The sequence below is a fragment of the Gracilinanus agilis genome, chromosome 2 (assembly GCF_016433145.1).
Source record: "Gracilinanus agilis isolate LMUSP501 chromosome 2, AgileGrace, whole genome shotgun sequence".
Classification (NCBI taxonomy): domain Eukaryota; kingdom Metazoa; phylum Chordata; class Mammalia; order Didelphimorphia; family Didelphidae; genus Gracilinanus; species Gracilinanus agilis.
Window position 1 is genome coordinate 545838796 of NC_058131.1, and position 17192 is coordinate 545855987.

Below are 17192 nucleotides of genomic sequence, written 5' to 3' on the forward strand. Positions count from 1 at the left end.
TCAAAGTCACTAGAGCTAGTGAGCCTCATAAGATTCAATTCTTATTCCAATCATTAAGTTCAACTATTAGCTTTTTATTCACTTAAAAGCAGCTGAGATCGTCTTTGGTTTAATTAAAAGCAGAACCAAAGTTTTCCAGTTTGATCCAAGAGATGGATTTATTTTAGGGCTTATTGTTAAAGTGATGAATATTAAGAATCCGCCCATGAAGGAAGTTTGAGTCTATAATTTATTTTCACAAATAATGAAATAAAGTACAATGCCAATTTCTTTGTTCACGACAGAAACCTGACTTACAGTAAGTTCTCTGACTGAAGGTTTTTGGTTAAAGGGTGGGGAGCGGACACTGCGTCACCATGGGTTTTTGCTAATATTTTTCCCATTAAAGCACAATGGATCTAAACAAAGAGAAAATGATATGGGTGAACCACAGCACCCTCCATTTAACATTTATACTCAAAGTAAAAAAAAAAAAAATGACCTGTTTTGAAAGTTTCCCTCATCACCATTTTATCCCTCCTTCCAAATTTATGACCATACATATATTGCCCCTGGAAAAGTCACTTAACTACAGTTACCTAGTCATTAACTGCTTTTCTGCCTTGGAACCAATACTTAAAACTAATTCTAAGATAAAATATAACAGTTTGAAAAAAAATAAGTTGTTTGGTTTTTTTAATGCTTAAACCAGCATGACTATACCTCCTGATTTCTCTATTGCCCTTCCTCTACTATAAAAATTGCTGTCAGATCTCTGTTCCAACCAAGCAGAACTCCTTGCTATCTCCCAAATATGTTTTGATTATTATCCCTTTTATACTTTTGCAATTATATTGTTTGCCTGGAATGCGTACCCCTTGCCTCTCTGCCTGTCTAAATACCACCCGTTGCTCAAATTTTAGACCATCCCACTCGCCCTAAACATTTCACGCCACAATAGATCTATCCCTCCTTACTGTCTCTGGGATCCCTTTGGGCATATGTATGATAACTTCTGTATATACTATGAGATCTGTGGAACATTCCAATAACAGTAGCGGTCCAAGTTAATTTATGTTTTTCCATAATCCTAAATAAGTGTGCTACTATAGTCATTATCCAGCAAATGAAAATAATGTCCGGATTGTTCACCAACTGTCATTCTATTTAGTCCATTGGCCAAATCATTGCATCCAGTTCTCTCTAGTAAAATACATATACGGGCAGCTGGGTAGCTCAGTGGATTGAGAGTCGGGCCTAGAGACAGGAGGTCCTAGGTTCAAATCTGACCTCAGACACTTCCCAGCTGTGTGACCCTGGGCAAGTCACTTAACCCCCACTGCCTACCCTTACCACTCTTCCACCTATGAGACAATACACCGAAGTACAAGGGTTAAAAAAAAAAATAATACATACACAAGGGAAACTCCTACACTGTAGTACCTTGTGACTCCAAATGGAAGGCAGACTATTAAGTTCAATGCTACGAAGTTTTTAAATGCCCATACATCCTGGGCTCTGAATTTAGAGGAGGATACTATTGAATAAATTTCAAAAATATTTTAAAAGTGAGAAATCTGTTGATCTAATCCACTATATCTGGAATCTTCTCTATCTAAATCTAAAGCAGTAACTCCCACCTTCACAGGACAAAGACATTAATGTGTGAAATAGAATAATCCAAAGGGAACTCTTTCTCTTCCCTATAATTCTATGTAGTCTCCCCAGTTGATGGATGATAAGGCCTTCTTCTACATCACTCTTTCCAATTCAATACTGATTCTGAATCAAAGAAGATATAGCCATTACTAAATAATTATGGATCTTTGCTCACCTACTATAGGCCTCCAAGCCTAGCTTTCTAGCCACCAGGCCATGAGTCCTCTTTAATGTTTTTTATTATCATAAAATCTTTTTTTACTACAGCTACCCTGTAGCTGATGAAAGGTTTGGGATGTCCTGCCTTTAACACAGATTTCACTCCTATGAAGGAAGGAGTTCATTAGATATAGACAAAAATTGAAGGCAAAATACTAAGTCCTTCTATATGGAGAGTTCTTCCCAAACTGCTCCCAATTAATATCTCCATTGTTCAAGTGTGTGTGTGTGGAATTTCTAAACTTTACTTGCCCACAGATTGTGGAGAGAGAACAAAGGGGAAGGAATTTGGGTCTAGGTCCCCAGTTCCAGACCACAGTGTATTGAACAATGGAAGGCAGAGAAGTGTAGAGAGGGAGATCTGTCTTCCCACTTCTGATTCACCAACCTACTGCAAGTTAAAATTGCTGATAATTGTCTCTGGTACTCTGGATCTCTTATCATTCAAGCCCTGGCTTCAGGTCCCAGGTCTGGGATCAACCTAGGCCTCACTGGCCTCACCACACTAATCTCACCTTAATCTTAAGCTTTTGGTCTAGGTGATATGCAGACAGAAGGTAGGATAGTAGTAGTTCATGCCACCCATTACTCTCCAGTTCTAAAGACTAAATCTGATTAGTACAGCTCCTCAATCTTTCTCACCTGGAAACCAAGAAGCCTGCCTCGCCATTTCAACTTCCAATGGTCTGCTTTTTAAATAGAGCTAAAACCCCTTTTCATGCTGAGCATTTAAAATGCAATCTGAATCGAATATAGACAAGATTTTAAGTCCAGATATATGGTGAATTCTTCACAGTGGAAGTGGAAGAAAAAGGCCAAGGTCAATAAAATAGCATACAATTATGCTTTTTAAAATTTTGTAGCAAATAGGCACCAACTCATTGATTCAGTCTTCAGTGCTTTAGTTCCTGTGCTCTTTTGCTTTTGTTTTTTCTTTGTGATGAACTGTAGGCCTAAACAATATAAAAGAACAATCCTACTACACCTAATGTTAATTGTTACCAAGAAAATAGGACACTAGACAAAGGGAGAAAGGGGTGTTGGTTCCATAGGAATAATGTTGAAAAGGGAAGAAGAGAAAAGAACGAAAAAAAGGAATTTTGATGGAAGGGAGCTACCCTCCTCTGAGTTTATGTATAGTTTATTAATAACATTAAGGAGGAGTGAGGTAGGTAAGAACAATGCTATGCAAGTTATGCCTCTACTCTGTTCATCTCTGATGTTGCCCAACAGAGTGACTGTGATCTTGAGAAAACTAAGAGTTGAATGTAAGGTCTTTTGGTAGGGTGGAGTAGAACACCAGATGTGAAGTCAAAAGACCTGAGTTAAAAACTAGACATTGTCCCTTACCATAAATGCAACATTGGACAAATCACTTTCCTTCTCATCTACAAAATGAGTAGTTGATCTCTAATGTCCCTTCAAACTCTAAAATCTTAAGTAGAAAATGTTGAAGAGGATATGAAAGCTAACCTGAGGAAAATATTCAAGGAACTTGGGCAAAGGGCTAAGGAAAAAAGAAAGAAAGGTAGAAAGAATATGTGGCGATGTCCCTTTTCTACAGTTTGATTTGAGTTTCTGAACTTTTGAATTGACTCTTAAGTTGAATTAGGATCATTGGCGTTGGCATCAGGGTACTGCCCACATGTTATGTGTCCATTGTGGCCCAAAGGCTCATGTACATCTGTCTCTTCTGTGATGTCAATGGAGTCAATTGGTATGCTTATGTTAAGCATAAACTAGACAGATTCTACCCAGGATCTTGTCTAATTTTTTTTCAAATGTAGACCAGGTATCAGGACATGTTCCATGTATTTTCATTTCTTCAATTAAAAATTGCCTTGCCTGTATAAAGGAAGTTTTGGACAGAATTTATATCAAGTTCTGTTGCATTGGATGGCCATGAAGTGAAAGCTGGGTTTCCTAGTGTTTCACTTATAAATTACTTTTTCCCCTCTTTGTAAACAGATCTGACAATAAAAGATCAGTGTCTTCAAAATTAGGCTCATAGAGTTTGATTGCCCATTTAAACTCCTTAGTGCACTGATTTAGTTTTTCAAAATAAGAAGGCATTCATTTTTCAGTGTTTCTAGGTCACTAGCACTAAAAGGTTTGTATGTCTTTAGATGAATTATCGCACTAGCTGGGTTGCAGTTCCCTTAGTGGTAGTAAAGTAGCAGCAGCTGTGCTTGGTTCCTTAATTCCTTTATTCTCACTTGCATTTGGTTGGGAATCCCTATTATCTTTTCAATTAAGTTATTTTTGTTTGCCTCAGTTTCCTTTTTTGTTCTTTTAAAGTTTGCTGTATTTGTTCCACAGAATCCTTTAATGTGAGTACCAGCATCTTTAATTCATTATTGTTTTGGGTTACTGCTTTTCTGTTTAGTATCTTAAACACAATCTTTTTGCTTGTATAATAGATCTTGAGTATCGTAAACATTAGAAGAACAACACTGGAACATTTGATATTATCTTGCCTAATGTCAGTTTCAATAACTTTGCATTGCCATAGATATTGATCAGAAAATAAATGGCTTCTGGTATATCTATAAAGAGTATGTTATTGCAGATTAACAAGCAGTGTATAAGGCAAGTTCCTGCCCTCATTATCACAATGAATTTCTGTGTCTTTGCCTTTTTCAAGCCTTTTGCAGTTTTAAAAAAAAAAATGCTACTGGCCCTTTAAATTTTTTCCCAATCAGAAAACTCTTTATTCTGATTCGCTGGTCTTGTTACCAGGCAGATTTAAGCAGAAATAATTTTTCAAGATGGCCACCAATTACCGTTTCTCAGGATTTTGTAGGCTCAAATTTCAAACTGTACAGAAATGGCTGCTTTTTCCCTAAAGTCTGTACGGCTTGACCAGATTCTAGCCTGGCTGCCTCGGCCAACTAAAAGAAATGGGGGGTTTTTACCCACTGAATACAGGTCCCTTAGTGTGGATTGAGGTTTGGATCAGTGATGACCCAAACAGTGGTTCTGGCCTAGTTTGTAGGCCCAGGAGTCAGCCACACCAGTCCTCTGTAAGTTTAACACAAAATCTGACTGTAGTTTGATGGTATTCAAATAAACGATGTTTATTTTATAAATAGCGGGATGCGTAGAGAACCAGGGTAAAAGGAGTTTCCTAAGCTCCCAGGTTCTAGCTCCTCCCACTCAGATACTGGACCTGCTTGGTCCCAACCCCTTTACTCTCTCTATCTGCCTTTCACCCTTCTAGCTAACAAAAATCTGACTAGCTGGTCCAAAAAAGGAGAACAAAGTTCAGATTATAAGGTTTTAGCTAGAAGCCAACAGGCTTAAGCTGAAAGTGGTCTGGCTCGGTGTATGGCAGACAGATTCTGTCCTGGGAAACTTCCCTCACTGACATGAAATCTCCAGGAATTGGGGTTCTCAGCACTAAAGCAAGATCAGGACGAGGGTCGGGATCCGGTAAAGGGTCTCTGGATTCCTGGATCTTCTCAGGTAAGTCCGGAGCTCAGCCAAAACGATCAAAATGGCCACCAGAAGCTCACTTTTTCCCCCACTCCCAGCATCCCAAGGCAAAAGCACCCCCTGGTATTCTCTGTCTTCCTCCTTATCCTTCCCTCTCATTCTGGAATGTGACCCCAAATGGTTCCAAGCATGCAGTCGACTGCCTTTGCAGTCTTTTCCACAAGGTTCTTGCATGCTTTTTTTCCCCAGTCTTTTGCAAGTTTGCCTTTGTCTATCTTTATTTTAACAATAGCTACATACAAACAAGCTATATAAAGGATAAAGTGGAAATAATCATCAAAAGGGAGGCACTAAAATTAAAAAAGACTTGGATTTTCCCTGAGTTTTGAAGGAAGTCAGAGAAGTCAAAAGGTAGAGATGAGGAGGAAGAGCATTCCAGGAATAGGGGACAGCCAGAGAAAATGCTGGAAGCTTGAGAAGGTGCTGGAGGTGGGGAGGTTTAAGAGGGACTTTGATGATTTTTCACTTATCCCTGAAGGTGCCAAGGGAGCCACAATAGTTTATTTGAGGTTGGGGGTGGGATTCGGAGGAGCAGCATGATTGGACCTATATTTTAGAAAAATTACTTTGGTAGATGAATGAAGGATGGATTAGAGTAGGTAGAGACTTGGGGCAGCCAAATTAACTAGCAAGCTATTGGAATAGTCCAGGCATAAGAAGATGAGGAGATGAGGGGGAAAGGAAGAGAAAATAGGAATCATATGCTCTTATTACACTCAGCTTTAATTACTATTGTTAGACTACTATTATTCCTCTCTCCAAAGGCTGACCTCCTTTTACATATTCTTAAATGGTTCTATGTAGTTAATACTGGTACTTCCATTCTTATTTTTTTTTTCATTTAACTTCTGATATCATTTTATAAATATAGGTTATCCCCAAAGTCTTAATGCAATTTTAAGTTTTAACAACTTAAACTGCACCAAGATTTTTGGGGATGCCCTGCATCCCAACAACAAAACAACAACAAAAACAAAAAAATACCTTGACTCCACATTATATTTAGTATATTTTGTACATATATATATTCCAATATAATTGTTTTCCTTTGTAATTCTTTGCTTTTTGTTTTATGCATTTAAAAATATTCCAAGAAGAGGTGCTGGAAAGAGATTTCACCAGACAAGTTCACAATGCAAAAAAGTTCACTAAAACATTTTGTCTGACTTCACCTTTGCCCCTTTAATTACCTTCCTTCTGGTGTGCATCTCTGTTCTGTCACATCCTTCTGGTAGATGGAAAGTTATTGGGAGCAAAGACTATTTGACTTTTTACTTTACTGTCCCCAGTGGCTGGTCTAATACCAAGTACATAAAAAGCACTTAATAATATATTTGCCAAATTGAATAATTTTGACTCATTACCATAACTGATTAAGCTACCTCATAGTCCTAGGATACCAAAGACCATAATTCCTAACAAGATGGTATTCATCCTTCTGCCACCTAGGAAAGATGGAGGAGGAAAGAGGTTTAAATACCTCATCTGATAAAGGTAGATTACAATATGTCTCTGGTAGGAGTTGACCCCATTCATGAAGCCAAAAGACAAAACAGAGCCAAAGAACTATGCAAGAATTGATGAGCAATAGTGGGAGCTTTTGCTTTTCAGGTGGGGCATAGATTTATGTCTTCTTTTACAAAAAGATCATCTATAATACCAGGGTATATTGGTTGTGTCAGGTGTTCTTTCCATAGCTTGCCAGGAGCAAAAGAAAATAAAGTTAATATCATTTCAAATTGTAGAAGCTAAGGGATACTATTGCTATGATTTTCTAAGCTCTTTTCCATATCAATTCCCCTCCATATGCCAGGGGTAAAAAATGTGTTTCCAGGGGGAGAAGGATATAAACTGGTTGTTTTTTGTGAATGAGAGATATTGAACTTTAAAAACAACACTTGTATTTGTATTTTAGAACTGGAATTTGACCTGGAAAAACTAATAATGGAATACAGAAATGTGTTGCTTCCATCACCTGAAGAGCCTATGGGAAAAAAAGAGGTTTGTAATCCATTAATTGTAAATTATAGTCTTATTAGAAAATGTCATCAAACAGCAACTTTGTTTGCTTTAACATTAATAATAATGTTATTTACATGTCTGTTATATGTACATTGGGAAAATTCAACTGATCAGAAAAGGTTCTTTTGTTTTCAATTTATATGATATCACAGATCTCACACACACATAGTACTTTAAGGCCTGCAATACACTTTCAATACATCATCTCATTTGATCCTGACAGCAATTCTGTAAAATAGGAACTATTATTATCCCCATTTTACAGGTGAAGAAACTAATGCTCAGAGAGTTTAAGGGACCTGACAAGGATCAAATAGTTAGCAGAAGCCTGAAGCAAGATTCAAACTAAAGTCTTCCAGACTCCAAAATCAGTCCTTGACTTGCTATGCCAAGTTGTCTCTTTGCTTGTAAATAGATTTTGAAGACTCTGAAAACCTCATTTCATTCTGAAAAGTTAACAATTGCTCACTACAAACATATATTTCTATCTCTTTCATTTCAGAATTAATCTATATGGTCAGATTTATCTGACATTTGCAAAATTCTGCTCTCATAGCCTCTCACTACTCCAAAGTGAGAAGAAACATATTTCCTCATCTCATTTCTGTGGCCAAAATTGATGATTGGTATTACATAGCAGTTACCTTCATTATCATTTGCTTTGAATTTACATCATTATGGCAATTACCTATATTCTTTTCCTGATTTTAATTATTTCACTGTGTATCAGTTCATATGAGCCTGCTAAGTTTTCTCTGAATTCCTCATATCCTCCATGTCTTACAGCAGAGTAATATATTCTGTTATATTCATATGCCTTAGTTTATTCAAACGTTCTCCACCCTAAGGCACCTAATTTGTCTCTAGGTTTTTACTGTCATAAAAATTATCTACTATATGCCAGCCACAATGCTAAATACTGGGATACAAAAAGAGGCAAAAGACAGGTCCTGCCTTAAGGAACTCACAATCTAATGAGAGAAGCAACAGGCAAATAAGAGTGTACATGTGAGCTATGTATTGGAAAAACAGGGAATAATGAAAAAAAGAGAAGGCATTAGAATAATGATGGGATATGAAAGGCTTCATTTAGAAGACAGAATTTTAGTTAGAACTTGAAGGACCCAAGGAAGATAGAAAAGAGAAAGATGGAGGATAGATAGAGAAAATGTCAAGGGCAGAGAAATGGAGAGAAATATTCATGGAACAGCAAGGAAACCAGTGTCACTGGATGGAAGAGTATGTGCCAGAGAGTGAAGTATGCAAATACTAGAAGGGTAGCAGGAGATTGGGTTTTGAAAGGCTTTGTACACCAAACAAGATCTCATATTTTATCTCAGAGGGGATAATATTTTAGAATATATTAGACCATTCTGTCTTCATCTATGTCCAACAGTAATATTTCTGTCCCAAGGATCTCTGGGGCAGAGGGCATGTAAAATGTAATGATATTCCTCACAATATAAAATTCTTTTCCCAGTTCACTAAACATCTTTTTTAGATTCACGTTGTGATGAGCTTTCCTTATTTTGGTAGTGTGACAGTAATGATGATCTTTGAGTTGATCCAAGAAATTTACTTCCTAACTGACAAATTCTACTCAATATTAGTGCAGCAGCTACCAGAGAATATGGTTATAAAGAAGTATCAAGAAGATAACATAAACAATTGGAAAAACATTAATTGCTCATGAATAGGTGGTGTGTGGTGAAAGTGAAGGGATTGAGGTAGGAAGGTAGGATAGATGGGAGAAAGGAGAGAGGAAGGTGGAGGAAGGGAAAGGAAGGTAGTGGTCCAAGGCCTGCAGGGGAAAATTGATGAGTCCTCAAATGAATGATCAGAGAAAAACTTTAGGGTTTTGAATAGCTAGGTTTTGTTTTAATTAGAAAGGGAAAGGTCTAGGGAAAACTTGGAGGTAGACAGAAAGGGAAAAAGGCACCAAGAGAGAGATCAAGGTTCAGGGTGGAGAGAGCCCAGCCAGCCTCCAAGGTCACGAGAGGGAAAAGGCGCCAAAACTTTCCCTTTTATACTTTCCCTGACACCTCCCCCAAAGGAAGTGGGAGGTGTCAAGGAAAGTTGTAGCAGAGAGAGTCCTGGGAGACGTAGTCTTCCAGGGCTTACAATAATTTCAAATGACACATAGGACAAGCTAACATAATAAAAATGACAATCCTACCCAAATTAATTTACTTATTAAGTGCCATACCTATCAAACTACCAAGAAACTTCTTTACTGAATTAGAAAAAGTTACAACAAAGTTCATTTGGAAGAACAAAAGATCAAGAATATGAAGGGAAATAATGAAAAAAAGTGAAAGATTGGGGCCTAGCAATAGGTAGTCATCAAAACAATATGGTACTAGCTAAGAAACAGAAGGGAGAATCAGTGGAATAGACTTGGGGTAAATGACCTCAGCAAGCTAGTGTTCAATAAATCCAAAGATCCCAGCTTTTGGAACAAGAACTCACTATTTGACAAAAACAGCTGGGAAAACTGGAAAATAGTATAGGGGAGATTGGGTTTAGATCAACATCTCACACCCTACACCAAGATAAATTTAGAATGGGTGAATGACTTAAAAATAAAGAAGGAAACTACAAATAAATTAGGTGAACATAGAATAGTTTACCTGTCAGATCTATGGGAAAGGAAAGAATCGAAGACCAAGCAAGAGATAGAGAATATTACAAAATGTAAAATAAATAATTTTGATTACATTAAATTAAAAAGGGTTTGTACAAACAAAATCAATACAATCAAAATTAGAAGGGAAACAACAAATTGGAGGAAAAATCTTTATAACAGAAAACTCTGACAAAAGTCTAATTACTCAATTTTATAGGGAGCTAAATCAATTGTACAAAAAATCAAACCATTTCCCAATTGATAGATGGGCAAGTGACATGAATGGGCAGTTTTCAGATAAAGAAATCAAAACTATCCATAAGCACATGAAAAAGTGTTTTAAATCTCTTATAATCAGAGAAATGCAAATCAAAACAACTCTGAGATATCCACCTCACACCTAACAGATTGACTAATATGACAGAAAAGGAAAGTAATAAATTTTGAAGGAGATGTAGCAAAATTGGTACATTAATGCACTGCTGATGGACTTGTGAATTGTTCCAACCATTCTGGAAGGCAATTTGGAACTATGCCCAAAGGGTGTTAAAAGACTGCTTGCCCTTTGATTCAGCCATACCACTGCTGGGTTTATATCCCAAAGAGATCATAAGGAAAAAAACTTGTACAAAAATATTTATAGCTGCACACTTTGTGGTGGCAAAAAATTAGAAAATGAGGGGATGCCCTTCGATTGGGAAATGGTTGAACAAAATTGTGGTATCTCTTGGTGATGGAATACTATTATGCTCAAAGGAATAATGAACTGGAGGAATTTCATGTGAACTAGAACAACTTCCAGGAATTGATGCAGAGTGAAAGGAGCAGAACCAAGAGAACATTATACACAGACACTGATACACTGTGGCACAATCTAATGTAATGGACTTCTCTACTAGCAGCAATGCAATGATCCAGGACAATTCTGAGGGACCTATGAGAAAAAAACGCAATCACATCCAGAGAAAGAACTGTGGCAATAGAAATACAGAAGAAAAACAACTGCTTGATCTCATGATTCAATGGAGATATGATTGGATAGGTAGACTCTAAAGGATCACCCTAGTGCAAATACTAATAATATAGAAATAGGTCTTGATCAATGACACATGTAAAACCCAGTGGAATTGCTTGTTGGCTATGGGAGGTGGGGTGGGAGGAAGGGAAGGAAAGAACATGATTCATGTAGCTATGGAAAAATATTCTAAAATAAGTAAACAATCAGCCTTCCCTATCCACATCCTGAATTTTACATACCATCTTAGAAGAGGTATATAATAGCTATATTTTAGAATGACAAAGGGAGAGACCACTTTTTGGATTTTAGAAATTTTCAATTCTGAAATTTGATTTTGAGCCATCCCGGATGTAACTGTTGCTTTCTGGAAGTCAACAGAATTGTTGCATTGAATTTCTTTATCCAGGTCTTGAAAATGTTAATGACCTACGCCCCTAACTTGGATTGAGATATTTTTTTGATCTGCCATACTCTTCATCTCCTCACTTCTGTGGTATCTGAAAACAAGTTTACATTGTTGTTGTTCTTTTTTTAAGATTGCTTAGTTTCAACAAGTTGGATTTATACCAGATTTGTGAGTGTGGTTCAACATTAGGAAAACAATTAATATAATCATATTAACAATAATTGCCAAAACCACATGATTTTATCTATAAATCCAAAAAAAAAGCTTTTTACACTTTGTAAGACTGACTTTCACCAAATTTTTTAAAACCTTCAAAGCACAGATCAAGGACCATATTATCTTAATATGATAGAAAGTATCTATTACCAAAATCAAGCATTATATTCAAATGGGAAAATACTAGTTTTCCTTAAAAATGCTGGAAAAAGCAAAAATACCCCTTTCCTCCCTTTCATTTCACCCACAAATACAATTATCTCTATGCAAATATGATTCCCATATGTGTGTTTGTGTGTGTGTGTGTGTGTGTGTGTGTCTTCTGAGCTCTAGTCTTCATCATCAGTTACTTATTGAACATTTCAAATTTGGTGTACTGTATCTTAAACTTAACATTTCCAAAAAAGGAACTCATCTTTCCCTCCCTCCAAAGCTTTCTCTCTTCTGAACTTCTTTATTACCATGAAGGGCAGTACTCTCCTCTCAGTCACCAAGGTTCACAACCTGGGTGTTATCTGCAGCACCTTGTGCTTACTCATCCCACTACTCCAATCAGTTGACAAATCTTTTTATTTCTGCTTTCAGAACATCTCTCATGTCTATCCACTTCTCCCTAATCACAAGGCTACCACCCTAGTAAAACCATCATCACCTCATTTAGACTATTACAATGGCCTTCTAATTTTTCTTCCTACCTCAAGCTTCTCCACATTCCAATCCATCCTCTACTCATCTACTACAGTGATTTGATTGATGTGTAGGAATACCCATATCACCTCCTTTCTTCAAATTCCAGTGATTCCCTCTCACCTCCAGGTTTGAGTATTGAAATTTTGGGGTGTGGGGTTTTTTTCATTTAAAACCATTCAAAACTTGGCCCTTTTCTACCTTTCTAGGCTTCCTGGATTCTGTTCTCCCCTAAGCACACTATACCCAGCCATACTGGCTTATTCTCTGTCCCTTACACACAACAAACCTCCTCCATCTCTGTGCCTTTCCTATGACTGGGAGTACCCACCTCATGTCTTGAAAGTTCTTCCTCCTCTTACACACCACTTAAAAACATTGGTTTCCTTCAAAAATCAATTAAAATCCTTTTTCTAAGAGCCTTTTCCAGTTCTCAATAAACCAATCAACCAACCTCCTAAAACAACCAAACAAAATGAAACACTGGAAGAGTAATAATTGGGAGAGCAGAAAAATTGGTTTCCCTCTACTTTATTCAGTGTACTTCTTTTTAACTTGCTGGTTTCACTAAAGTTAGGCATTAGCCCTATTTCATTACAAGGTACTTCAGATTGAGATTGTGATTTCTCATTACCTAAGCTTGTAGATGAGTTTCACAACAGTATAAGATGCATATCCATAACCCTCTTCAGGGTGGGTTTTGACCAATAGAGTGGGTTTTGACTGATAGATTCTCTTGGTCTGTTGTTTTTCTACATTTTTAACAAAAGATATCATGACTTTTTGGCTTTTCATGATAAACTCACTGGTGAATTGATGCTAGCTTTAACAAATGTGTTCTACAATCATACACTGTCTGTTGAATGATGTAGAATGAAAGAGGTATTCTGTTTGGTTAGACTAAAAAAGAGAAGCTTAGCTAAGGAGATAATTTAATTCTTTGATATAATAGGAAAAAATCTTCCTGGATATATTACTATTCAATGACTAAGCTTTAATTAATTATTTTCTATAATTTGGGGAATATTTTCTAGCTATTTCTTCCTATTTATTATAACTGATATCTGATAGTGATTCTAACTATAGCTATATTGTATTTGTTTTGTATAGAATGAGAAAATACATTAAAGTATGCTTAATTGACTTTTTTTGTCCCTTACAGTCTCATTTGATTGGCTTTGGTCCAGAATTTTGCCGTATTCTCTTCAAAATTGGAGGCCAGAGTCCTCTGGTATCATACTATATGAAGGTGCATGAAATGGGGAGAAATCCAAAACTTCCGTATTCTAGTATTCGGATGACTCAAATTTACCAATGGCCATATCCTTTTCAATTTTGTTTCATATGTCATTTATTAAATATTCTAATTTTAAGTGCCTTAGCCAATGAAAGATACTAATCTTTTTTTTTATTTCTCACTAATGTAGTTTTTCGCTTTTCATTATATTCAAGAGAATATTTAGAGTACTTTTTCTTCATTCTGTATTTAAGGTGATGTTTATATGGGAAACGAATGCAAAGTAATATGGGAATTTGGTAGATTCAATTATGTTTTAGCCACATTAACAACCATGCCAAACTAAATAATTGATTTTGCTTTTTTATTAATACATTATTGATAATGAATAAATCTGTGCTATCCGATGGGTTTCTGAGTCATTCCACAGATCTCTAGTCACTCTTAACATTCCCAGAGCATACCTTTTTCTTTTTCAAAAAAAGCCCCACCCTTGGTCATGGGATCCCAGGACTATTCAAAGAATATTCAAAAGAGAGGCGTGCATTAATGCTGAACTTATGAATTTATATGCTATTAGACCAAGCATGTCTAGACTGAAAAATGGGATCATGATTATCTCTCATGCAAAAGGGTTTCTTACTATAGATATATGGAAGTAGACATATATAGAGAGATATATAGACCACCTCTGGGTGAAAATGATCATAATAATATTACTTTTAATTTTTTTCCTAATTTTACACAAAAGTAATTTTTAACATTTGGTTTTTTTAAATTTTGAATTCCAGATTCTCTCTCCCTTTCCTCTCACTGACATGGCAAACAATTTGATATAGGCTATATATGTGCAGTTCTGCAAAACATTTTCATATTAGTCATGTTTTAAAAAGAAAAAGCAAATAAATAAACAAGAAAAATAAAGTTTCAAACTGTATGCTTCAATCTGCATTCAGACTCCATTGATTCTTTCCCTGGGTGGATAATATTTTTCATTATAAGTCTTTCAGAACTGTCTTGGAAAATGATTGCTGAGAACAGCAAACTCATCCATAGTTGATCATCATATGATATTGCTGTTCCTGTGTACATTGTACTCCTGGTATTGCTCACTTCACTTTACCTCAGTTCATGTAGGTCTTTCCAGGTTTTTCTTAAATCATCCTTATCATTTACTTTTGTTTTAAACTCTTACCTTCTGACTTAGATCAATACTGTGTATTGGTTCCAAGGCAGAAGAGGAATAAGGGTTAGGCAATGGGGAAGAGGGGTGAGGGGTGTGTTAGGGACTTACCAAGGATCACATAACTAGGAAGTGTCTGAGGTAAGATTTGAACCCAGGACCTCCCAGCTAGCTTCACCTTCTCATCATTTCTTACAGCTCACTAGTATTCCATTATAATCATATGCTACGACTTGTTCAGCCATTCCCCATTTGATGGACAACCCTTCAGTTTCCAATTCTCTACCACCACAAAAAGAGCAGCTATAAATATTTTGCACATATATGTAGACTCTTAGCTTTGATGTCTTTGGGATACAGACCTAGAAGTGATATCAGTCGAAGGATATGCACAATTTCATAGCTCTTTCAGCATAGTTCCAAATTACCCTCCAAAAGGGATGAAGCTATTTAAACTCCACCAACAGTGTATTAGTATCTCAATTTTTCCACATCCCCTCCAACATTTGTCAATTTCTCTTCCTGTCACATTATCTAATCTGATATGTGTGGTGTGGCACCTCACAATTGTTTCACCAGTGGTGATTTTGAGCATTTTTTCATATGACTAGAGACAATTTTGACTAATCCATCTGAAAACAACCTGTTTGTATCCTTTGATCATTTTTCAGTTGGGAAATCACTTATATTCTTAGAAATTTAACTCAGTTCTCAATATTTTTTAGAAATGAGACCTTTAAAGGAAAATCTTTCTATAGTTTTTTCAGTCATAATTACTGTGTATTTTCCTCCATCCTATTTTTCCCCATTTAGCTTAATCTCTCCTTTCACTCTGCCTAACCTCAAAAGTGTTTTGTCTCTGATCGTCACCTCCCCCAATCCACCTTCCCAGCTTTCAGCCCCATTCCAGTCTTCTCTTAGCCTCCTCCCCAAATACTTTCTTATAGGGTAAAACAGATTTCTGTGCCCATCTGTGTGTGTACATTATTCCCTCCTTGAGCCAGTTCCAGTGAGAGAAAGGTTCAAGTACTCCTCCCATATTCCCTTTGATTATAAAACCTCTTTTACTCCTCTTTCATGTGAAATAAACCTTTCCATTCCCTCTTCTCCCATTATTTCAACTAACACCTGTGCCCACTATCTTCCTTCTAACCACCCTAATAAAGAGTTACAAGAATCATCTTCCCATGTAGGAATGTAAACAGTTTGACTTTATTCAATCTCTTATAATTTCTCTTTCTTGTTTACCTTTTTTATGCTTCTATTGAGTCATATTTGAAAATCAGATTTTTCTATTCAGCTCTAGTCTTTTCATTAGAAATTTCCTTAAATATCTATTTTTTTTCTTCTGAAGGATTATATTCAGTTTTTCTGGGTAGGTGATTCTTGTTTATAATCTTAGTTTATTTGCCATCCATATTATCATATTCCAAGCCCTCTTATCCTTTAATGTGAGAGCTTCTAAATCTTATGTTATCTTAACTGTGGCTCCACAATATTTGAATTGGGGGTTTTTTTCCTAGCTGTAAGCAGCAAGTATTTTTTCCTTGCCTGGGAGCTCTAGAATTTGGCAATAATATTCCTGAGAGTTTTCATTTTGAAATCTCTTTCAGGAGTGATTGGTAGGTTTTTTTCAATTTCTATTTTACCCTCTAGCTCTAAAATACGAGGGCAATTTTCCTTGACAATTTCTGAAAGATGATGGCTAGGCTCTTTTTTTAAATCATGATTTTCAGGTAGTCCAGTTATTCTTTCATTATCTCTCCTTGATCTTTTCTCCAATTAGTTGTTCTTCCAATAGGATATTTCACATTTTCTTCTATTTTTTCATTATTTTGATTTTATTTTCTTGTTTCTCAGTGTCTCATGGAATCATTAGCTTCCATTTGCCCAATTCTAAATTTTGAGAAACTATTTTTTTCAGTGAGCTTTTGTACCTCCTTTCCATGAGGCCAATTTTGCTTTTTAAGAAATTCATCTCTTCAGTGAATTTATGTATATCAGTGATTCCCAAAGTGGGCACCATTGCCCCCTGGTGGGTGCTGCAGCGATCCAGGAAGGCGGTGATGGCCACAGATACATTTATCTTTCCTATTAATTGCTATTAAAATTAAAAAAAATAATTTCCAGGGGTGCTAAATAATATTTTTTCTGGAAAGGGGACGGTAGGCCAAAAAAGTTTGGGAACCACTGATGTATATCTTTTTCCATTTGGCCAATTCTGTTCTTTTAGAAGTTTTCTCTTCAGTGGATTTTTGTACCTCTTTTACCATTTGAATAATCCTGCTTTTTAAGGTGTTATTTTTCTTAGTATTTTTGTGCCTCCTTTACCAAGCCACTGACTCCTTTTTCATGATTTTCTTGCATCGCTCTCATTTTTTTACCAACTTTCTCTCTCTCTCTCTCTCTCTCTCTCTCTCTCTCTCTCTCTCTCTCTCTCTCTCT

The 17192-nt window shown here is 36.3% G+C and overlaps 1 protein-coding gene across 1 annotated transcript in view; it reads left to right on the forward strand.

The window, feature by feature from the left end:
- FAM227B (family with sequence similarity 227 member B) overlaps positions 1 to 17192 on the forward strand; it is a 336182-nt gene that overhangs the window by 259730 nt on the left and 59260 nt on the right. Inside the window, exons 9-10 of the mRNA XM_044660052.1 lie at positions 7268 to 7353; positions 13490 to 13647. Coding sequence (XP_044515987.1) covers positions 7268 to 7353; positions 13490 to 13647 — 244 coding nt within the window. The remainder of the gene's footprint in view (positions 1 to 7267; positions 7354 to 13489; positions 13648 to 17192) is intronic.